Below are 24,784 nucleotides of genomic sequence, written 5' to 3' on the forward strand. Positions count from 1 at the left end.
CCGGGTCATGTAGCCTGCATGCCCAGCCACCGCATGCCCCCAAGCAGCTTCTGTTCGGCCGGATAGATGGTGCTAAATAGGCATGGCACGGACTCGAGATGGACTGATGTGGTACAGAAGGATGTGGAGCTTATTGGACTTGCCGCTGCCTGGTATAAGCAGTGTCAATATCGGCCTCTGTGGAGGGGGTTCATGAAGGATGCTGTTGGGGAGTTGGAGGCAGTCGCCCTCCAGTAACAACAGAGGGCAGAGGAGCGATGCTCACAATAGTGAGCAGAGCACCGGGTGGCTAAAATACAGAAAATTGGCACAGTTGGTGCATCTGCCAATGATCTCAGCCAATCCATGGCACCTGGGTCTGTCCTGTGACCTCTCAGAGAGTCTTCGACACTTCACATGGCCTTAAAGTGCACCTGGCCTGGCACAGGCGCCATGGTGACGTCATCGCCATTTAGTGGCGAATGGCGGTTGTTGTTGTTGTCCCATGTGTGTGTACAATTATGGTGACTCATTGCCCACATTCCGATAAGCAAGCCAGCATCAGGACTCAAGGTAAATTTAAATAAAAGTTTTTTTTTCTATTTATTTAACTTTATTTTGTTTTATTTACTATATAGTATTTTTTGTACAGTATTACATTCAAATGTACAATATTTCTTCTTAATTATGAGTTTTACAATGCTTCCCTTTTTGTTCATTATTGTGTTCCAACTCCCGAACCGTTCTACTTATGAACGGTTCTCAGGAACGAATTATGTTCGTAAGCCGAGGACTGCCCGTAGACACTTGAGTATACATTACATCAATTTTTAATTTAAACACATTCCTGCGGAGGGAGCTGGTAGGAACGTTGGGTTGCTCGGTCAATGGCCAGGGTCAACGGCGGCGTGGTGTATTCCGCAAATATGGCCGACTGTGAGGGCGGGCACAAGCCGGCGTGAGTAGGTTAAACGTTGAGTTTTATAAGGGCACCACGGGGTGACCAGCCCCTCTCCACCCAGCCCCACCCCTCCCACCCCCCACCTACCCCCACCCTCCCCACCCAGCCCCTCCCCACCCAGCCCCACCCAGCCCCACCCAACCCTCTCCCCACCCAGCCCCACCCTCCCCACCCAGCCCCTCCCCACCCTCCCTACCCAGCCCCTCCCCAGCCTCCCCTCTCCACCCAGCCCCACCCCTCTCATTTTTGGATGCACGACGGACGGACGGTCACAATAATCCCCTGCGGGCTGGTGGAACCAGGTGGTTCCTACCAGTATGATTATGTTATAGGAAATGTTCCAGTTAATCCATTAAAATATATTTCCAGTAAACTTTGGAGAGAATATTGATTTTGTTTAATTGGAAAAATTGGCGGGAAAAGAAAATTAACAAATGTTTCATTGTATTTTGCAGTAAAAATGTATGTAACTGAAGAGCTTTGGCCAATGTGTTACCATATCTAACTCACATTTACAATCTAAGTATGTTGGTGTTTTCTTCATTGCTTTTTACGAATAAAAAACCCTGCAAAACAAAGACAATATAGGCTGCACGGGATGTATACTCTTAGTTTTGCTTTTCGGTAAAGTCACGTAGGTAAAAAATGAAATTAATAAAAGTAATAATAATAATTTTTTCTATTATTACTTTTATTAATTAAAATTTCATTTTCTACCTACGTGACTTTACCGGGAAAAAAAACCTAAGAGTATGAATCCTTGCAGTCACGAAAGCTTCAAATCTAGAATTACACGGGATGTGTTTGTTTTTCTAATTTTGTGAAATATGTATGCAGGAAAACCTCACCGAACGTGGTTTTATCGAACGCGCGTTCCCGCTGTACACGGTTTACTAAATGAGCTTCGTTTTCCAGATCACAGGGGTGATCTTCCGGCTATGCGCATTTTGAGGTTGCTGAGATTCCCAAATCTGCGTTGAAAAGTGGTGCGCAGTCCGCTTGTAATGCACTGGTGGTTTAGTCGCTGTAAGGTAACGCGATATCAGTGCTGCCTTGTCGGAGCCACACCGGGGGAGGAGCCTCTGTCAATTTGTATTAGATTCCTGGTGCGTTGCTGAAATAGCCGTTCAGTTCTATGAAGATGGAGTGTGTCGGCAGGCACCTGTGAAAACCCGTATTCAGGTCTATTAGTGCTCTGTCGGAATTATTGTAATTTAAATGCTAATGAGTTATCCAAGGAATTGACTTCCGTAATTGGGAAGCGAAATCTGTCACGAATCTCCTGGAGGACCCCCCCCCCCCCACTGTGCGCTGTTGAAAATAGCCCATGCCCTGTCAGTGCGATTCATATACAGTAATTTAAATATGCATAACCCGCTGGCCAAATATGTTATAAGTGCAGATGTGGTATTAGTGGATGAAGTGGGATTGTACATTAAATGATTATCATTTGAACGGATTAAAAGGACACACTGTTGCCTGTGAATACATACTTTCTCACGCACCTTTGAGATCCCTTAATGTATATATTGTAGTTTCAACTGATGTAATGGTGGTGAAACCACATTTTGGAATAAACACGTAAACAATATCCGCCATTGGCCACTAAGTGACGGTGACGTCACCACGGCGCCTGTGCCAGGCCAGGTGCACTTTTAGGTCACGTGAAACACATAACCAGGGGTATTTGCACAAGAAAAGTGATTTCCAGATTCTTCCTCACCATTTACAAAAAGGTGGGACCATTTGGAAGAATTGTATGAAAACATTTCATAAGCATCTCTTACTCATTGGCTCTTTTGGTAAAGTCATGTAGGTATACAATAAAATAAATCACGACGTTTCGGGTGCAAAGAGTATGGATTCCTGCAGTCACGAAAGCTTCATATCAAGCATCTCTTCTATTTGATTCATAATTTTTTTTGAATAGATTGCAAAAGTGTAAAGCCAAATGGTGTTGTCCACCCTCCTCCACCCAACACAGTTAAACAAATCAAGTTGTCACCTGAAGAAAACATGCCAATTTATTTTTATCAAACCAGTGTGTTGAAAGACAATCGATGCAACATTGTATAATTATCTATTTCAGAGGTTCACAGTTCAAATCCAGATGCCCACTGGTTTACCGTAAAAATAGGGACTGTCTGCTTCACAGTGGACGTTAAAAATCACTTGACGTCATTTCCAAGAGCATGGTCCAATTTTGAAACATTTGCAAATTACTAATTTGGAATATTATTCAACAATTATTTCCCTCAACTGCATAAGTTTGGCAGGACCCTCCTAAAAAGTCATGACACACAGTGAAGCTTTCCTGGGTAAACAAGAGTGATAATAAATATTTTTTATATCTGGAAATTGGTTAAAAACAGATTGTGTAAACATTTCATAGCCTAGATATCTTAAAGTAAAATTTTAACCATTTAGCAGTAAGTTGGATGCACTTTAGCTTACAAACTAGTTGTCTCGTTTGTTCGATACCTTTTGCCATTTTTGGCAACAGTAATGGCTAATGGTTAGAACATTCACTATTCAGCGATTCTTTACAACATTGTAAGCTTGATTCCTGCAGACACAGACATTTCTGGGAATTTGGCAATATAGTGTGTGCAATAAATTAATATTATATGCTCCATATAATTATATTCAAAATCCATATTTTAAATGTGAAAATCAAATCTTCCAAAATAGTAACTTAGAACCATTCTTTCATAAATACAATCATTTATCCTAGCAAACAAAAATGATGAACTCTGGGAAGCTCACTTGTAATTTTATAAATAACTTTTCTTGAATTTTATTATGTTTCTTGAGGATAGGAAATTACTAAATTGAAACCATGTTTTTTCATGGTGGTGTTGTTGTGCGATCATTGTTGAGTGGGTTGAGATTATGAAACTTCACGCACAAGTATATGTTTGCCCTCAATGGTAATGTGGGACTGCAAGCCAGAATAAGATTCTGGCCCCATGTTGTATATATTGTGATGTAGATGTTAACCCCATGAGCCACTGAAGCACTCCTGTTATGTTTTTTTAATACGGTAATGTACATCGAGTAAATATGTTTTTACAATTCCATGTAAATACATTACTCTACACATTTCCGTGTTTAATTATGATGTTTGCAATAATGATACACCATTGAATTTTTTATAGTTCAAATACATGCTATCTTTAAAATTACTTTTGAAAACTTTTTTTTTAATGGCAGTTAAACTATATTTGCATGAACTTCAATTTGATAGGATTTTAATGGCCTGCATGGTTGTAATACCTGTTCATCAGCCATGGTCAATCCACTACTGAATGGTCTCCCCAGTCACAGTCATCTGTCACGATCCTGCAATGTAATAATTCACCTATTTCATGGAGGTCCTCTTGGATGCATTCCATTCCTTAGCGGCAATGCCATTATTATTCTTGAACATTGGGCATCAATGTCTATTGTCGTATTCTGCCCAAGTCTCACCGTTTAATTACAAACATGCATCTCTCCGTGCTACATTGTGCACTTTTCAGTTTTTGTTACAATTTTGATAATGAACTATTTATCAAAGGCACTATTTCAAACTTTGTTCTTTAGGTACATTGAAATGTTACTTTTCAAGAACAAGTTCAGTTTCTTAATGCAATCTAACCTGGTCTCTATGCCTTTCATTTATTTATTTTATCAATTTTATTCCTGTCCATCTTCCATGCCTGTTATAATTACACATTTTATATTTTCCAGTTCCACAACTCGATGTTTCCATTTGTTTAGTGAACTTGCTGTACATGATCTTTGGTTTAATCGTTTATTTTGAGCCCAACTTCGGAGTCTTATTTATAAACATTGTTCAAAAATGTCATGCATTGAATTCACATTAGACATTTTAATGACTGTGTCATTAGTACATCTGAGATGGTTGTACTCAGCATTAATTTGTATGCATTGTTTTTACAAATTACATTTTAGAAAATATCTTTGCCGTTGTTGTGAATAACTTTAAAGAAAGTGGGTGACCTTGTCTGACTCTTTAACTATGTAATTTGGTACTTTGTGTAATTTTAGCGTTGCTCTTCTTTTTGCAAATGGGTTTTCTCAATGTTTTATTTGGGTACAGGCAGTCTTCGTTTTCTTGGTTCTTTCGGTAAAGTCACGTAGATAGAAAAAATATATATATAATAAAAAATAAAAATAAGAAATAGAAAATAATAAAAGCTAAACACCACAATAAAAAATATAGTCAAATAAAATTAAAATTACGAACCGAATTCGTTCATGAGACGTGTTCGTAAGTCGAACGGTTCATAAGTCGGGGCAGTAATGTACTGCATTTAAAAACTCATTTGGTCAGTATTATGAAATGTGTTATGGTTAAAAAAAAAGTTAAGCCTTGTTAAACTTGTAAATAGGAATAAATATTGTACATTTGCATGTAATACTCTAATAAATACAACATAAATAAAGTAACATGAATAGAAACACATCTCTTTTATTTTCACTTACCTTGAGTCCTGATGCTGCTTGCTTGTCAGAAGGGCCAAAATGAGTCACCACAATTGCACGCAACACAGATATACATATGGGGCACGCGCGCACTCACACACACAATGACACACACAGAGACACACACACCAACAATGATCCCCGAATAGCCTTAACAGACTGTTGGGGCAGGTGCTGTTAGCGAGTCGCGCCTACGAAGGCCGGCACGGTACACGAGGGGGTGAGTGGGCAGTACCACGGCTGGCCACTTTTGACTGGCGCGCTAACCATTGCACTACCGCTCCCCAAACACACATACACGCGCACACACACGCACACTTTCAAACAAGGACAGACACACACACCATCAACAACGAGCCCCCGTACAAAAGTAATCGACTTACGAACATCCGACTTACGAACACCTGTACTTCCATGAAGTATTAAAAAAAATGACATTGACTTAAAACCAAAGGCGGCTCCTGCAAAATCTCTCAGGGGGGGCAAATGTCTGGATGATTGATAAGGATAAGGTCCACCCATGCAATGGATAAATTAACAGCTTAAGCATGTAAAGGCAACTTCACTTCTTTAATATTAATGAAAAATAAAGTGACTCTTACAATACATCTTGTTTGTTTCTATACTCACTATTAAAACAAACCACTCAAGTTTATTTTATTAAAGATTCCACTAGGTGGCGACAAATTATATTGTTGGATGAAACGTGCTTACGTATGATGACGTAAGCACGTATGATGACGTAAGCACGTTAGGGCGAGCCCTCCCGGAAGCCATAGAGAATGCATTGCAGCGCCCCCGTTCGAAAAAAAAACATCTTTGAATGTAAGTCTATGGGACCACTCGGGGCGATTCTCAGCTGGAGGGAAATCGCCCAAAAAGAGGCGGTACTCCACAGAACGTAGCATGACGCTGATTGGACTATATCCAGAGGCACAGTGACGGCTAGCGTGACTCTGTGGTTGAATGACATTGGTGGTGCGTCGCCCAATCGCCCTAATGAAGAAACCGCCCCTGCTTAAAACGCGAACTCGCAATTGCAAACTGAAGCGCGGAACTTTTTTTCTGATGAGTGATCCTCCGCGAGATGTAAATGAGTCGGCCTGGCGCTGGACGTGAGTGTTTGCATGTGTGTGCGCGTGCAGACGTGTGTGTTGTGTGTAAAAGTGTGAGTGTGTGGGGAGCGGTAATGAATACCGTGATTTTACCCCCTCGCCATTTTTTAAAATCCTTTATATTAAATTCGCTTGCTTGCTTAGGACCGTGAAAATCTGTAGGTCGTTTTTTAACCCACTTCCCGTGATCCAATCGAGCTGACATTTTGCACACAGACTCGTTGTGCGTGACAATGCATTTTCGTGAAAACATTTTTTCCAAAATTTTACACTGTTTAGGGAAATTGTTTTAAATATTTAATTACCAATTGTTTAATGCTGCCAGAGGACGAGAAGACTCTAGCCGCCCCGATGCCACGCATATAAAGGATTTATAGTGAAAAACTTTGTTTTTACGGGTTTACTTGTTTACAAATCACGAATGGTCGCGCCCATCTAGAAGGCAGTTGTCTGGTCCAATCGCAGCGCGCCGTTGCTGGCCAGCCTTTGACCTATGAAAGAAGCGCTTATATCGCCGCTCGTCATGGCGCCGGAGCGGCCGCTGTGCGTCCCTTTTCCTCAGCGCGCGAACAACAAGTACACGAACAAAATCGGTAATAAGTATAACCCGTAAAAACAAAGTTTTTCACTATAAATCCTTTATATGCGTGGCGGCTAGAGTCCTCTCGTCCTCTGGCTTGAGATGGCTGCCACCTATGGATCAGATGATTGCATTGCACCATTAAGCAATTGGTAATTAAATATAATATTTTTGTCCTAAAAAGTGTAAAATTTTGGAAAAAAAATTTCACGAACATTAATTCTCACGCACAACGAGTTTGTGTGGAAAATGTCAGCTCGATTGGATCACGGGAAGTGGGTTAAAAAACGACCGAAAGATTTGCACGGTCCTAAGCAAGCAAGCGAACTTAATATAAAGGATTTAAAAAAAACAGGCTTTTCAATGCACACACTTTTATTTGCACTCAAAAGTAGATAAGTTATTATTTTGACCCCGGAATTAATCAAATTTGATGTGCTCAATAAAAGTGAGTGGCTTCCTTTCGATATGCTTAATTTTCTTTGTTGGAAAGGATTTGAACATTTGTCTATGGGAGATTAGAGTTCGCTTGAAGTAATTTAAGTAGCATTTTCCAGGAATGCATCCCTTACATATATGGGATTCATGTACTGTATATCATGCCCATCTATAATATTTTCTGAATAGGTTTTTTATATATATTTAGTCGTTTGCACAATATATCTCTTGAGATTGTAGGCTGAGATATTCTTGGGTGCCAAACTGTTGTATTGATATCAAATTGAGCCTTTTCACAACAGTGCCTAAGTTGATATAATTGAAGGAGACAATTTAACAACCATCAACGAAAGTCACTACCCACTGGACAATGTTGATATAACAACATTAGCATCTGCGACCTGAAAGTCACAGCAAACATTCATCAGACACTATAGGCTAGTTATCCTAGCCTCTAAGAACACCTCCTTTGGGAGGGCAGATCTTTTCGGCGGCCGTATAAGGAGTGATCTGTCCCTCCTCCGGGTTGCTAGCAATGGTACTGTAAAGGAGAGACAACACAAGGTTGCAGGGGGTTCATCTTTTATTCCTTCCTTCAGTCCACACTCGTCCCCAGCCTTCTCAATCTCGTTCCTCCATCTCCAGGCCTCTTATATATATCCTTGATTTTTAAGCAAACGTGTACATTATTTTTGTTTGGCTCTTATTTATCTGGCATCCAACTTTACAGCCGTATTTGTTAAGTTCTAACTTTTCCTGTAATTAATCCCCATTGTATGTTTTAATGACTTAACTTCAGCAAATATATCACTGTCTATATTAGGATTTGAATTTGTGTGGTGTATATGTAAAGTAATAATGGAGAAAATAATAAGAATAATTACGCACGTAAATACTTTTTTTTAATGTCTATTGAGGGTGGACAAGATATTATAACTGTACACAATGGTAGAGTTGTTTTTCCAAATAAGATAAATTAGATTGCTATATAATATGAACCTACAGTGTTGCTGTTATATTATTCAGGATAAATTAGTATTTAATTAATTGTGTGCATATACTGTACCTCCATCATATTAGGGTTAAATATACATCAAAATTAATCAACCTTCAGGGATTGTAAATATTGCTTACAATTGATGAAGCTCATACAAATTTGACCGAGTTTGTGTTACTTGTGAAAGTGTGAGGATAGTTCCGTTATATGACCATGCAGTACTGCGTTTGCCACTTGTTACAGATGTTTGTGGTTTGCGACTCAAGCCCCCAGCCTCCCTGTATAATACTGCATATATGTAACCAAAATATATGCACCATCTGCTTCACAGTGAATGTTAGAGATCCCGTGACACTATTCAAAAAAGAGTAGGCCATATGTGTTGGTATCATGGTACAAATTTGAAAAAAATACTCATTGCTCTTTACTCACAGACTAATACCCACTGGCAGGATGGTGTTGCTTTCACCAAATGCCTCTCAGGGACAACTGCAATCAAGGGGTCCCCTAGGTAATAAACCTAAAGCTGGGCATTGGAATGAAATGTGATGTAAGGCGCTTTGAGTTGATAAGGCACGTTCCCTATAAATGGAATACCTGTAGATACCAAAATAGGTGGTGACTGCTGATATTTTATTTGATGTTGCACATTAATAACTGTATTAGACACACCAGTAAAAGAATTGGACAAATGTTTTCTTTAAAATGCTCCTTAAATTGTATTTTTCTGAGATGAATGTTACAGACCTGTTTTAATTTAAAAAAAAATGTTTAACATTCTTTTACATGCATTTTAATGAACATAATTTATATTAATACATTATTCATTTCAGAATATACTTAAAAAGTCAGTGGAATTTTTGCATCTTTTGCATAACCCCATATTAAGAGTTAGAATGTGTATTTCTGAGCTTTCTTTTCAACCCTGATTTGACCACTGAAATCCCCAAACTATATCCAGTATATCCACACATTGCCTCTGGCAGGGATTTTGTAATGTTGTATTTATAAGCGCTTGTTCTCATTAGATGTTCTTACCCTATTTGGAGGCAATCCCAGAGTGTAATGGTGGTTGAATGACATCAGCTGCTGACCCCATCTGAATCCATACAGCTGGATTGAGAGGGATAAAGCAGCTGCATCAATTTTATATTGATGCAACTAATTGAAATATATTATTTAGTCTGCTTTACCCTAGAAATCTGAAAGATACAAATATTAAGGTGGTTTCTTTCTCAGAACTAGGTCATACCTGTAACTCATGTAACAATTAGTGTAGGTATATATGTAACGTTGTGATTTGGTTGTTTATTAAATAATTTATGACATAAGAAATGGTAAATAAATCTAAATGTCATGCATTACATGTTCCTCAATCATATAACCGCAACAATTTATATTTATATAGCATTTGTGACCACATCTGAAGACACAGTACAGATACGGTAACAACGCTCTTACATTGGGGGGAAATAAAGTTATTGCATTCCGGATGGAGCTGTTGCAGGCCCAGAGTCTTTGCGCCACTCGTAAAGTCATGGCAGGGCCTGGGTGAGTCTCCAGCATGTGGAATGGGGACCAGGAAAGTCAAGAGGCAGTGATGAGACCAGAAAGAAGAACAGGGCTCGGGGTTTGGCAGCAGCATCACTCTACACTCAGCTGCCTCCTTCAAGGGGAGGAGGTGGGCAGTGCATACATTTTAATGGAAGTCATATACGTGTTCAAAAGTGAACATTAGGAGACAAAATCTAAATAGGTAATTTATATATGAGATCATAACAGCTTGCGTGGTACGAAGCCAAATTATTTTACTTTACTCCAGCTATATTGGATTAGTATCCTGAATTGTGGGTGTACAGCCTTGAATATTGAAAAGGAAATACCCATTCTTCATTCCATCCCAGTGTTCTTTCTTCTGCTTTGTTCACGCTGTCAAGACAAATGGATTGGTAAATGTTGAATGTCATTATCGTACTACCATGAATAACTGCTGGAACGTGTATAGTCACCTAAGCAACAGGGCTGTCACTTTCATGAATAAAATGAGCATTAATACCTTAAATCAGTAATTGGAAGCCCAATTAACATTTGTGTTGTTAATGTATTTCATAATATGTATAACATTATTAATGACTCCAGTCATTGTTAGCTCCAGTAATCTGGTGAGAAGTGCTTTTCACATGCTTCCTTCTTTACTTCAAATATCTATCTATAATCTAAAACAATACAGAATACATTGTATTGAATACATCTTTAATTAAATATTAATTACTATTCATAACAATTGGTCGTCGTTATCAGACCCAGTTGTGGGAAATTCCTACTCCATAACTCAGCAACAGGCATCTTGAACATATCCACTACAATATGTGAGCAGTCCGGTATTTGATAGCTTAGTTTATCGTTTATTGCTGTATTCACAAGCACATCTGCACCTCCGATTAGCACATTTGGGTACATACGGTGCGAAAGAAGTTCAACGCATGTACATACATGCAAGCACATTACATTTCTGTAATAGTGGGTAATAATTGTAAATAGTTATATTTTATTCGTCATTAACTTTTATGCTAGTAACAGTCATTTTAGCTTGAAATAAATTAACATCCAATAATACGATATAATTACAATAAATAGACATCAACCGTGTTAAACCACAAATCGCTGACATTGTATACATCATGATTGTTTTAACCTCTGTAGGAATTAACATTTGTTTGATTACCGTGAACTAGAATTTATAACATTCTCCGAATGCTTATTTAAGACTTCAGTGAAAATCACTATGCTATCCTGCTAAAGGCTAGTATATTCATGAGCAGTTACAATTTACAATGTATATGTTCATTATTGGTCCATATAAGTTAACATCTCAGTGGCGAGTTAACATCTCAGTGGCGAGATGTTAACTCCCTCGCCTGGTATACAGGAGGCGTGGACTTGATCCTGGCCCTGATGCCTGTATATTTGGAGTTTGCGTGTTCTCCCTGTGGTTGCGTGGATTTTTCTCCGTGTTCTCCGGTCTTTCCCTCCACATTTATAAGCATGTGTTTAAAGTATTTTGCTGTTATAACTTTCCACATGATCAGCCACTTCGTTCAGCTATCATTTGTGGCTAGGTTGTTTCTGAAAAAGAACTATAAGCAGTCAGTCGGCTTTACCTGGTAAAATAAAAAATAGTTTACTTTAGTATAATACAATTAGAATGAAACAGTTGGTAATGGTTAATGTATAATTTAAATTTGATTGGTTGATCCTGTGATGTTCTTACACATATTTAAGAATCTTGGTCAGGTGACATGGTTACTCTGACTTGTCCTGAAGATATTTGACATCGCCTCAAGCAAAATGTTATATCTAATTGCTACATTTGGATGTGAGAATTGTTAATCAATTTAACTGTGAGCTTAAACAATAATAATTGACGTGTAAAATACTCGTAGATGTAACATTTTTATTTATTCTACTGTGTCGGGCGGTGGAGGATTTTTTACGAGAGAAATTTGGCCAAACCATTGTGGCCTAACCCAAAAATGTATTATGAATCAAAATATTGGTTTAATGTTATCACCTAGAAGGTGGCGCTGCTGGTAGCAGTTACCGTGGCTAGACTAGTTGGGGAACTTCATCATTTTTGTTAATTTCCACATTCACAAGGAGATGATGGTTTTCTTATGAATGATTCCATTCTACGAACGTTTATTTTGGCTAGAACACTCAATGAGAACATAGTAGCTCTGCTCTCACTGTGTCCAAACATAGCTCTGATAAGGAAATATTGTGGGGTCTCCTAGATATTCCTATGGCGGATACCTCGACAGGTCCAGACAGGACCATAAAACAGATAATCTGTTTAGCTATACAGCCATACATATTTAGAGCAGACTGCTTCTAAGTCTCATATTGCATAATGTCTGAGAGAGTGTATAGAGTTTTGTTATGAGGTGAAGTACAGTGTAGAAAAATCCAAATGGTGATATCGGGAATGAGATTGTCTTCATTTAAACTGACAAAATCCAAATTGTCAGAGATGTGATGCAAATTGCATTTCAACATAGCCAGAGAATGAAAAACTACGTAATTCAATTAAAAACCAAACTAGTTATCAAAGATCTGGGTCAACGAATGTGTTATTTTATAAGAACTCTCAACAACTAATTACAATGCACAGAGGGAAAAAATATATAAAATGGATGTTAACACTTTAAATAATTATTTAACTGAGCAATGGGGGGATATGTTATGAAGCAAACAGAGAGAAAATGTAAACCACAAAAGCCATTTGAGGAAGAGCAACATAATATAGGCGACAGAACGGCCTAACTGAATAAACTAAAATATTAATACATTATTTGGTAATACTCTGTTGGCTTCCTTATTTAGAGCTTTGTATAGTTTCCAACCGGCCACATTGCTTCCACATCAAATATTATTTTTGGGGCGACCACTCTATTAATTTAGTGCATCTATTCCCCTAAACCCATGAAGCAACGGGAGGAACTAATCCCATTCTTCCCGCGGAACACCTGCCCATCTCTTAGCAACTCGGCCTGCCCTTTACACCGCCACTTATGTAATACGATCAGATGTGGTCAGTTAAAGTTCAGTTAAACGAGGGTATTTCAATAAAGTACAGATCACAAATTGATAACATTCAGCACAGTGCAGTCACAAAACCATACAGAGTAGCCCAACGAGTTAAATACCATCACAGTACAGCGTATCATGGCCCTTCGAGGACCATGATACATAAATGAACATGGGGGGGAGGTGGTGGGATATTGGTTAAGCACACTGCTAATAACCTCGTGATCTGAGTTCAACATCAGGCGGTGAGTGATATCTGAAGTAGTCATGGGTGGCTAGTCATGGGTGGTGCCCCCACACTGACCAGCATGATGAACACTGACTCTGTGGTGAATGGTCAAACAACACCAATGGCCGATGTGACACAGGAATGAATTCCTCCAGCAGTGGCTTGACAATAGGATGTAAGTTATTGTAACGTCGTTTCATGAATGAACGTAAAAATCTGTACACACACAATTGTGTATGGGTGCCATTTGTTTGTACAGTATGTCCTTTGTATCGTTGGAATGTGTTTTAAATAAGTATGCTTATGGGTTTTCTTTCTTGGTGCAGGTGCAGTGAGCGCCAAGGGTCTACAATCCCCGCGTTTTACGCTTGAGCCAGCTGGAACAGTGGTCGTGGCCGGATCACCTGTGGTGCTCAGCTGTGCGGTGGACTCTGACAAACCAACCAAATTTGGCTGGAGGAAAGACGGTGTGCTGCTGGATACAGTAGCTGATGAGCGGAGGCATTTGCTCGCCAATGGTTCACTACTCATACGTACAGGTGGGCACGAGGAGCTGGCGAGGATTGACTCGGGACGCTACCAATGTGAAGCTACGGTCCATGGGCTTGGAAGCATCATAAGCCGCCCAGCAGCGGTTACATTGATAGGTAAGTTTTGACTATTAACAGAGTGTCTGTATGGTGAATGCATGTTTTCTTCAATAGTATTGTGGCATTATTAGCATGTGTGCCATATCGATAATATTACGATATGTAGTACGAAAAGAAATGGACAATACCCGTATTGTATTTTTTTTGTAAACATTGATATTGTGATGATCTTTTCTCACAGGTTTCGGCCATATACACAACGGAGATACTGTATGTGCTGAAAGAATTAGTTTTCAACAACAGGGGCATTACTTACTCTCTGTAGATTTGTATCGCTAATAACTAGAAAGACCTTGTGTTAAAAGGTGTCTGCAAGAACCATGCATTGTTGCACATCCAGAGTTACCTGTTTGTCAATATTTTTTAATACCTTACCAATGAAGGTTTTTTGGCCCAAACTCTATAATCCCCTCTGTTAAGGTGCATTGATTGAAATATATGAGGGTTTATGTTGAAGGCATCATGATTGTTTAACTTATAAGTTATAGAATAAAGAAGATTGCAAATTATTTAGAATTTGAGTGAAACTTCTTTCATATCAAATATGGTTAATAAAATGTTCTCAAGAACAAAATATGATTGTCCTTCTGGGATGCTTTATGCCTCAATATTTTCATAAATCATCAGTGTTAACAGATGACCTCTTATAAAACTGGGCTTAACGTAAATAGTTAAAGCCTTGTCTTTCATTTAATGGCTGTAAAAACACTCCTTATTTATGTTGAACTGCTTTTGCACCGTACGTAGCCAACCATGCTAATTGGAGGTATGGGGGAAGTACAACAAACTCAACACAAAAAGCAGTTCTGAAGAAATGAAGAGACTCCCTTAGCAACAGAGCCTTCGTTTAAGTGTGTAGTGTATGCGTGTACTGTATTGTAGACTGTATAGCAGTGTATGTGTGTATTGTAGACCTATGTGTGCTGAATTGTAGACTAGTGTGTAATGTATGTATGTGTAATGAGTGACTAACACGACGTGTAGAGGGTACTTATTTTATTTCTCACACTGAGCACAACACAGGCCAACCTTATTCTTCTCACTCTGAGTACAACACTTAGATATTAACGTCTCTACTGGCTACACACAGCCGATCACTCGGCGTGGTCCCACCGCCCTCACTTGGCTACGCCGCTGGCTGGCGGCGTGACAAGGATGGCAATGGAAACCCCGCAGATCTTCCACGTGGCTGGACGATGGAGAGAGATGACGGCGAGCAGCAACACAGCCTGGACCCAAGAATCCACACGCGAACCTTGAGCCCCGGGTCCGCTCGCACTTATATATCCCCAGGCGTGGCTAGGCCCCGCCTCCGGCCATGCCCTCTCGTGGAACCTTCGAGCAGGTTCCCGGCTACTACGAACCGGGACCACAGCTCGGGTCCAGGTCCACGTGTTGGAGACTCGTTGAACGGAGAACGTAGACGAAGGTTTCTTCAGGATCCCGGCTTATATTCTCTGCAGCCTGGCTGGCTCCGCCCTTGGCCACGACCACCTTCCAAAATCCTCGGGAAGGATCTCGATGCTAACCACGTGACCACCCCTAGCCCCCACTTGGGCCCCTTTGTACACTTAACTGGTCATGTGTCCTCTCGGGTCAACCAGAGTGCCATGGCCTTTAGTAACCTCATTCCTACTGCGGTACTCTCACACCCTGTCCTGTAGGGCTGGCACTGCACGCCAAGCGTTGTGCCATCTAGCACTATCAATCAGCGCTCACCAGGACCCTCTAGGGCCGGTACTACACCCACATCATTGTGGTGTCCGCGATGTCGTTACACCGCACGCCGTGCCTCTCTAGGGCCGGCACTGCACAGTGACATCCCGCAATGTCACTACATATGTGTGCACAGGAACCCCTCGTCAACCGCAGTTTCATGTTATTATTTGTAGACCAAATTTCAAGACCGTGGGTCTTGAAATTTGACTATCCACTGGTAAACACGGTGTTAAGGAAGTCACACGACATAGATATTACGTCATGGAATTACGTCATTGCATTATAGCATGGCATTATTGTATTGCGTGCCGTCAATGTTACACATTTCGCGGGGCCGTGGTTCTCTGCGGTACAGCGCCACCCATGACGATGCGTAGCTGATCAGCTGCCCGTCTGTTTTGTTGTACATACTTTACTGTAACACTTGTAGCGCATAGACCGTGTCGCATCCCATCGCAACCACATTCAAGTAAGTTTTGCCCTTAATCAACGAGTGGAGGTGAGAGTGTTGCGTCTGTGGCCCGGAGGAAGAGCCCCTCCTTCGAACCACCCCTTCCCCCATCATCTTATTGTCATCGTCATCATTAATGTGAAATATATTTAAAGTTAATGTCATTCTTACTTAAGTTGTATTATGTTATTGTGTAATGTACTGCATTGTATTAGCTCAATGTAAATTGAAAAGTAAATAAAACAATATTTCAATATCCACACAACAGTAATATTATAAAGCACACTCAGCATGCATTTTGATGAAGTGCCTTGAAACATGGACTTCTGTGAATATAAATATTTGATAAAAATGACATTAAAATTTACTTTAAATAGAAGTCCCATGAAAATGGAATTTGTTTTCAATAATTAACATATTAAAATACGCCAGAATGACCCATGCTTTTGCATTTGGTGATGTCCCTGCAGATTCTTAAAGCACATTCAATTTATGAGATCATAACTTGATGAAGCTTAAAGCATTTTGAGCCTAAAGCCGTTGGTGAGCTTTATCGGTCAGAATTTGTCCAATACACTGGTCACGTACAAATATATTTGTAAACATCGCATTATTGTCCGGTGGTGGTAAATTTCTCAAGAATTTGTACGTAAACTACCACATGGCCTCACTCAAAAAACAAATATGGATCACAGATGGTCGTTGTTTATTCATGAATTTACCAAGATGAACAGATTGAAGAGACATTAAAGCTGAATGTTGCACTACTATAATTCATATGAGATTGTGTCATATTTAAAGTAGTATTTAAAAACCCTTTAAGCTGTTGTCTGGAAATGGCCTTCATAAACACACATGGGTGATAATCCATGCACAATTCTCTTATTCATGGTGATGTGGGGTGAGGATGATGCAGATAATAGTACTTGTTAATTGCACAGAGGCTATGTTTGCTTTTATTGTGGAATGCCTGTGTGCTTTTAATAAATAGTATTAACGTTTTCTTAACCACGCCAATTCCGACGCATGGAGGACAATATTTTTTTTGCTCAAGTTGAGCGAGCAGGTGAGAACCGTGGTCATGTTTTACAATTAAATGCCGTAATATTATTTTGGGCTTTGGGTAGCGGGTAGATTGCTACAAACTACCTCAGGGTGTGACGATCCTGCCCTACTCGAGTCCCAGGCACAGCTGGCCCGGTTGTCAGTACCTGGTAAGGACCCCTCCCAGGGTTACGCGGTCCTCTTGCTGCCTTTTTAGTGTCTCCGGAGAGTCAAAGGCTAAGGGAGTAAACCCCTATGAAAAATCAGGAGTAGGGCCTCTTAGGCGGTTTTGTGATGCACAGCGGCACATCCTCAGCAGCCTCTGCAGCCAAACTGGTACCAAACGCCATGCTACACACTCCTTTAGACCCCACCAGCAAGGCCGAAGGGGGGATCCTGATGCATGGGCAACCCAGGATTTCCATAGTAATCTGCCCGGGCTTTGCGCCAACAAGAGGTGCAAGAATGGGGAGCGGACACTCCTCAGCCACCTAACCGTGGCCAAGACACACGGATGGCAGCAGTCACGGGTTATAAGCTCATTTTGGATTGGCGTAAAAAATGGGCGCCACGGGTTGCCATCGTCGGTGTGAGGGGTCATTGTATCCCAATGGACAGCTACCGCCAACTCAAGCTTGGTAGCCCCTGGCCAATAAGGTGCTTTCCCACCATGGCTCACCTGCTCAAATTTGGTGCTTGGAGCGTATGATTCATCACCAGACAAGTGGGCTACAACACCTGCACCAGACAAAAGCAAAACAAAAGGAAAGACGGTACCAGCCCTTCACTGTGCAAGCTGGAATGTACGTACAATGTGTCCTGGCCTCTCCGAAGATCTATTGCAGATTGAGGACATCCGCAAGACCGTAGTTACCGACAGGGAACTGACTATACTCCATGTGGATATTGCAGCACTGTAGGAGACCCGGCTTGCTGGCAGTGGCTCACTACATGAGAGTGACTACACTTACTACTAGCAAGGCAAACAGCAGAACGAATCAAGGAAACATGATGTTGGGTTCGCCGTCAAAAACACACTCCTTGGCATGATAGAACCACCAACCACAGGCTCCAAGTGGATTCTGCTCATGAGACTGCTCACTGCTTTTGGCCATGGAAACATCCTGAGTGTCTATGTCTCAACATGCTACTCATCTCCGGAGATTCGTGATCATTCTATGAGGAGCTTCACAATACTATTAGAAAAATCCCCAGCTCTGAGCAACTCTTTTCTATGTTGAGAAACTTGCAAGGGTTGGGGCTGACCACGACGCGTGGCCCGCGTGCCTTGGCCATTATGGCATCGGAAAAATGAATGCCAGTGGCCAAAGACTACTGGAGTTCTGCTTATACTACACTTTCTATATCACAAACTCATTCTTTCTCACAAAACCCTGCCATAGAGTGTCATGGAGACACTTTATAATTGGTACCAACCGGACCTCGTCATCACCCAACGAGCCCTCCTCAATTCAGTACTCATCACACGCAGCTACCACAGTGCAGTCTGTGATACCGATCACTCACTGGAATCCAGCAAACTCAGACTACGCCCCAAAAAGATATACCGCCTCAAACAGATGCGCTACCTACGCATCAACTCTGCCAAGACCTCCCTCCCAGAGCTGACTCAATCAATCCAACACAGCCTTGAGCAGCCTCTACATGACACACCAGATGTAAGCATGGAGACAAAGTGGGTGTACAGCCATCCCATGGCAGAGCCAGGATTTGCAGGTGGGGGGGGGGGCAACCTATCCAGCAATTAAAAATGATAGGAGTTAGTAAGTAAGGACTTGTCCTTTGCTTTTTATTTGACGTGTCTGCGGCGATGGCACAGCCATCGATCGAGGGTCGAATTTGAACCATGTGTGATCGGCATCGCGCTCGCTGAAGGTATGCCTTCAGGGAAGTCGTGTACTGTATACGCAACTGTGCACAATTCTGTGAGTCACTTATAGCTGCTTTGCCGTTACTTATTGCCAATTATGGACTCAGACTATTGTCCTCTCATCTCATAGAGTCCCTGGCACGTAATAATATGCTACACAGTGGCAGTGGGGGTCGTAAAATGCCGATGTATTACTAATAAACCCCAATGATCCGATCGAAATTAGGGCTTTCGATCGGATCATTGGGGGGGCACGTACCACCCCCCACTGGCTACGCCAGTGGCAACAGCATGATCATGCACATCATCATTATTTGCGTCATAATAAATGTCATCATTAGCTTATCCATGAGAAATCATGAATACAATTAATTAGTAACTCGATCGGCTCATTGGGGGGGCATTGGCCACCCCTCCCCCACTGGAAAGCAGACAAGGCAGAACACAGACTGGTTTGAGGAACACCTGGCTATATTGGAACCCATCCTCCAAGCCAAGCGCATGGCGCTCCTGAAGTACAAGCAAGTCCCAAGTACAGGATCATTAAGGCCTCTGAAAGCTGCCCGCAGTGCAGCTCAAACGACCACCAGATGCTGCGCCAACAACTACTGGCTGAAGCTCAGCAGAAGGATCCAACTCGCCTCTGACACTGGTAATATCCGTGCCATGTATGAAGACATCAAGGCAGCCTTTGGTCCAAACATCAGGAGGACTGCCCCCCTGAAATCCAGCACAGGGGTCATCATCAATGATAAACAATAGCAAATTGCCAGGTGAGTAGAACACTACTCAGAGCTCTACTCACGAGACAACGGAGTGTCAAAAGCTGCCCTTGCTGCTGTAAAGCCCCTACCAATGATACACTAACTGGACAATGTTCCAACCTTGAAGGAACTTTGCAACGCCATCAACTCACTAGCCAGTGGCAAGTCCTCGGGACATGACGTCATCACACCTGAGGTACTGAAATGTGCGAAACCCACCATTCTCATAAAACTCCACGAACTTCTCTGCCAGTGCTGGGAAGAAGGAGCAGTGCTTCAAGACATGAGAGACTCCAACATCATCACCCTATATAAAAACAACGGTGACCGGTGCAATAACTACCGTGGCATCTCCCTGCTGAGCATCATGGGAAAAACCTTTGCCCATGTGGTCCTCAGCAGGTTGCAGATACTAGCTGATAGGACGTATCCTGATGCACAGTGTGGCTTCAGAGCAGGAAGGTCCACCATTTACGTGCTCTTGCGTCAGCTACAGGAGAAATGTCGCGAACAGAGAATGCCCTTGTACTTAGCATTCATTGATCTAACAAAGGCCTTTGACCTCGTCAGTAGGGGAGGCCTCTTCAAACCCTTAAAAGTGATCGACTGCCCACCGAAGCTGCTGGCAGTCATCTCCTCTTTCCATGAAAACATGAAAGGAACAATACAGCACAGCAGCACCACCTCAGAGGAATTTCCCATGCTCAGCGGTGTAAAGAAGGGGTGCGTGCTTGTGCCAACACTGTTTGACATCTTTTTCTCACTTATGCTCACACATGCCTTTGGGACAGAAGAGGGAGTCTTTTTCCATACAAGATCTGATGGCAAACTCTTCAACCTTGGTTGCCTCAGATCTAAAACCAAAGTCCGCAAAGTCCTCATAAGAGAACTCCTATTCGCTGATGATGCCGCGCTGACAGCTCACACAGAACAAAATCAGCAGACACTCATCAACCAGTTTGCCAATCCATGCAACAACTTTGGCCTGACAATCAGTTTGAAAAAGACCAATGTCATGGGCCAGGATGTCAGAGACACCCCTATCATAAATATTGGCAGCTACACCCTGAAAGCTGTTCAGGACTTCACCTACTTGGGTTCCACCATCACCTGCAATTTGTCCCTTGTCACAGATTTTTGACAAGCACATTGGGAAGGCATTTAGAGCTATGTTCAGGTTGGCCAAAAGAGTGTGGGAGAACAAATTCCTGACTCAACACCAAAGTACAGGTGTACCGGGCCCATGTCCTTAGCACCCTCCTCTATGGGTCTGAGTCCTGGACAACATACGCCCATCAAGAACATCGACTAAACACATTCCAGCTCCGCTGTCTCAGGTGCATCCTTGGTATCAGATGGCAAGATCACATTCCCAACACCTCAGTCCTCAACATGGCCAACATTCCCAGCATGTACTCTACTCAGTCATAGGCACCTGAGATGACTTGGGCACGTGCGCTGCATGCAGGATGGCAGAATACCCAAGGATGTCTTGTACGGCGAGCTGGCATCAGGCATACGGGCCACTGGTCGCCGAGTCCTGCGCTTCAAAGATGTCTGCAAACGGGACATGAAGAGCTGCGATATCAACCCAGGTGACTGGGATCAAACTCCCGGTGACCGACTCAGCTGGCAGCAGGCTGTGAAAACAGGCCTCAGGAGAGGCGAGGAGAAACGACACACTGCTTGGCAGACCAAGAGGGAGCGACGTAAAGAAAAAACAACAAACACTTCTGGAGCTGCCACCGCATTCACTTGTAATTGCTGTGGCAAGATTTGCCACTCAAGGATTGGCCTACTAAGTCATTCTCGGTGCTGCAAAACCTACAGCTGACCTCGTAAGGCGCAAAATAATTATCTCGAGACACACAGACCTATTGGTGTTGGTATTTTTTTCACTGAACTGCACTGACCAGCATGGTGATGTACAGTATAGTCAAAGAAATCCCAAATACTGATATGGTGGGGGAGCCTTCATTTTGTAGTGGATTTACAAGGACCTGAGAAATATTGATTTGCTATTTTCAATTGAAAATAATTATTGAATAATATAGAATTATTCCTCAGTGACATGGTTAGCACATTAGACTTTCAGAGGATGCCAGTTCTCTTCCATCTTCTGACGCTGGGGTTGAAACAATGGGCAAATTTCTTACATCCCCCAAACTCTGTCCACCAAACAGTAGAAATGGATAGACCAAAGTTTGTCAGTTGTGTTGTGGGGTACAGTGTGGGTAGGCAGACCTATTCCAATAGTCTGGTCAGCGTTGAAAAGTAGACCAACTACCCTCTAAAGGGGCTCACTAATAGAGCTCCTTTTAGTGGAGGCCCTTCTGCCAGCTGTGGTATGAGCAAGCAATTGCAGAGCTGCACCTTTAACTTTAACCACAAATTAAACACTTCCATAAAGACAAATCAGGGGACATATACAATACAATTCTATCAAGTTCATGTTTACAAAAGGGAATCGCTAACTAGATAGTTTCATGTTATGAAAGGGTTTATATTTAGTAAATGTTTAAGGTTGAATTGTAAATTGTTTAAAATTACATTTCATTGCTATTTAAAGCTTTCGTGACTGCAGGGATTCATATTCTTGGTTCTTTCAGTAAAGTCACGTAGAAGGGAAATAATAAAATAAAACTTAATTAAATTAAATTCTCACGACGTTTCTGCATTTAACAACGAGGTACTCGGCAGGCAGTTATTTTTATTATTATTATATGCAAAGATGAATATGCCACATGATAATTTCAGACACCATGTGGTTCGGGCTGGTGTAATTGACACATTCAACAGGCAGTTGAAGTAACATAATGCCCTATAAAATGTAAGCATGATGTATAAAATTATATGTATTATTCACTTAAAGTTACATGGTGTGGAAAATTACAGTTGCAGCTATATAGATGTCAGTTGAAGTCAGATAATATAATTTGTTGTAATTATACGTGATTGTACTGATTGTACCAATTGCACTGGTTTGAAAATGTGTAATAATGCGATATATGAAAACGTTAAAATATTACTGTGTGAAACATTACTTAGCATGAGACATGGGAAGAAGAGCATCGTACAATACTGTAAGATGGGAGAACTTAATATACAGGCAGTCCTTGACTAATGAACACCCGAACATCTGCAGTTACGTACCAGGTTCCATGAGATATACAGGAGATCATCGATTATAATCCAGCATCTTCGGGGGGAAGGGAGCACCGCACTTTAAAAAACGCCGGATAAATCATTTTAAAAAATAGCTTATTTTTGCATTCTTGAATAACATGCTTTTAGGTGTGGTGTATATGTTTTTGTAGTGTTTTAAATTTGTTTACTATGTGAAATTGTCATGAATAAACATACAAATAGAAGAAAATAAATATCCTGTTCAAAAGTTCCAATCTCGAAGACTGCAGGGGTGATGTACGTACTACGCTCTTGTTTCAACACCTTGAGTTTTTTACGATCGCCGGACTGATGCAGCTTTTAGACCGGTGCTCCGGCGAACACCGAATTACACGCACTTTTCGCCGGATCGCACTCTATATTTTCTGTTTTTATTACAAGTGATTAGTCATAAAAAATGTATATACGTGCAGTATTTTCATTAAGTTGTATGTAGTACCTGGTGCGGTGATTAAACATTGCCACTGAGAAGTCAAAGGTGGCCGGATGTGGTGCTAGCCACCCATCATCTCATGTGCCCTGCCGGCCTTCATAGGTGCTGCACACTAACAGCACTTGCCCCAACAGCCTGTGAAGGCTACGCGGTGGATTGCTGTCGGTTGGTGTGTGTGTGCCTTTGTGGGGAGCGGTAGTGTAGTGGTTAAATTGTCTGTGTCTGTATATATGGGTGTGTGGAATTGATGTGGTTGAGGAATTGGTTCAGAGATGGTCGGCCATGTGGCCAGATGAACCAATTCCTCAACCACATAAATTCCATATACCTAGCCATCAAATTCACCATGGAGGTGGAAAAGGATGGCAAGCTACCAGTTTTGGATGTTTTAATCGAAAGGAGACCAGATGGCTCAATGGGACACTGTCTACAGGAAAGCCACCCATACAGATGCATATTTAAAACCTGACGCCCACCACCATCCATCCCAGAAGAATTCCCTCATCAAAACTCTATACCATAGAGATCGATGTATATCCGACCATCATCACCTAGCCAGTGAACTGGAACACGTACACCAAGCTCTCAAGATGAATGGATATTCAGACTAAATCCGTAAAGCTATCACCCCAACCGTTGGGAAAGATCCATCTGAGGACCCAATCAACACCATCATCTTGCCATACATAGCAGGGGTCACCAAAAATATCTCCAAAATCATGAGAAAACACAAGATCCTGGTTCGATTTAACACAGTACATAAAATTTGTGATCTGTGAAGGATGTGATCCCTGACATGCAATACCCCGGCGTCTACAAACTAAGCTGTGTCTGCGGCAGTAGTTACATTGGGAAAACTAAGAGACATGTCTCGGACCGTGTTCGTGAACACAAGGCAGATATGAAACACTGTAGGACCAATATCTAGGCTGTGGCTGATCATTGTTTTAATGCGGTGGGCTCACACGAAATTGATTTCTCTAAGACGAAGGTACTTTGCAAACCCACTGGCTATCAATAAAGATTCGTTCATGAAGCCATCCATATATATAGACACAATTTCAATCGAGAAGATGGGTATAAACTGAGCAATCATTGAAAGGACGTTATCAACCAGTTTAAGTCATAACTGGCTGTGACATTCCCATCCTACCACCTTCCGATAATAGTTGTTATTTTCGGCTCCCTGATTTTACATTAAGAGGTTACATTTCTCGCACTAACACAGCCACCTCGCTCGCTGAGCTCGAGGTTGCTGCTCTGCGATCT

At 41.6% G+C, this 24,784-nt stretch overlaps 1 protein-coding gene across 4 annotated transcripts in view; it reads left to right on the forward strand.

The window, feature by feature from the left end:
* LOC144736356 (neogenin-like) overlaps nucleotides 1–24,784 on the forward strand; it is a 224,647-nt gene that overhangs the window by 29,114 nt on the left and 170,749 nt on the right. For all 4 annotated transcript variants that reach the window (XM_078619017.1, XM_078619020.1, XM_078619018.1 and 1 more), the window contains exon 2: nucleotides 13,704–14,024. In XM_078619017.1, the coding sequence (XP_078475143.1) occupies nucleotides 13,704–14,024 (321 nt within the window). The remainder of the gene's footprint in view (nucleotides 1–13,703; nucleotides 14,025–24,784) is intronic.

Source organism: Lampetra planeri, chromosome 3, assembly GCF_965212315.1.
Source record: "Lampetra planeri chromosome 3, kcLamPlan1.2.h2, whole genome shotgun sequence".
NCBI lineage: Eukaryota > Metazoa > Chordata > Hyperoartia > Petromyzontiformes > Petromyzontidae > Lampetra > Lampetra planeri.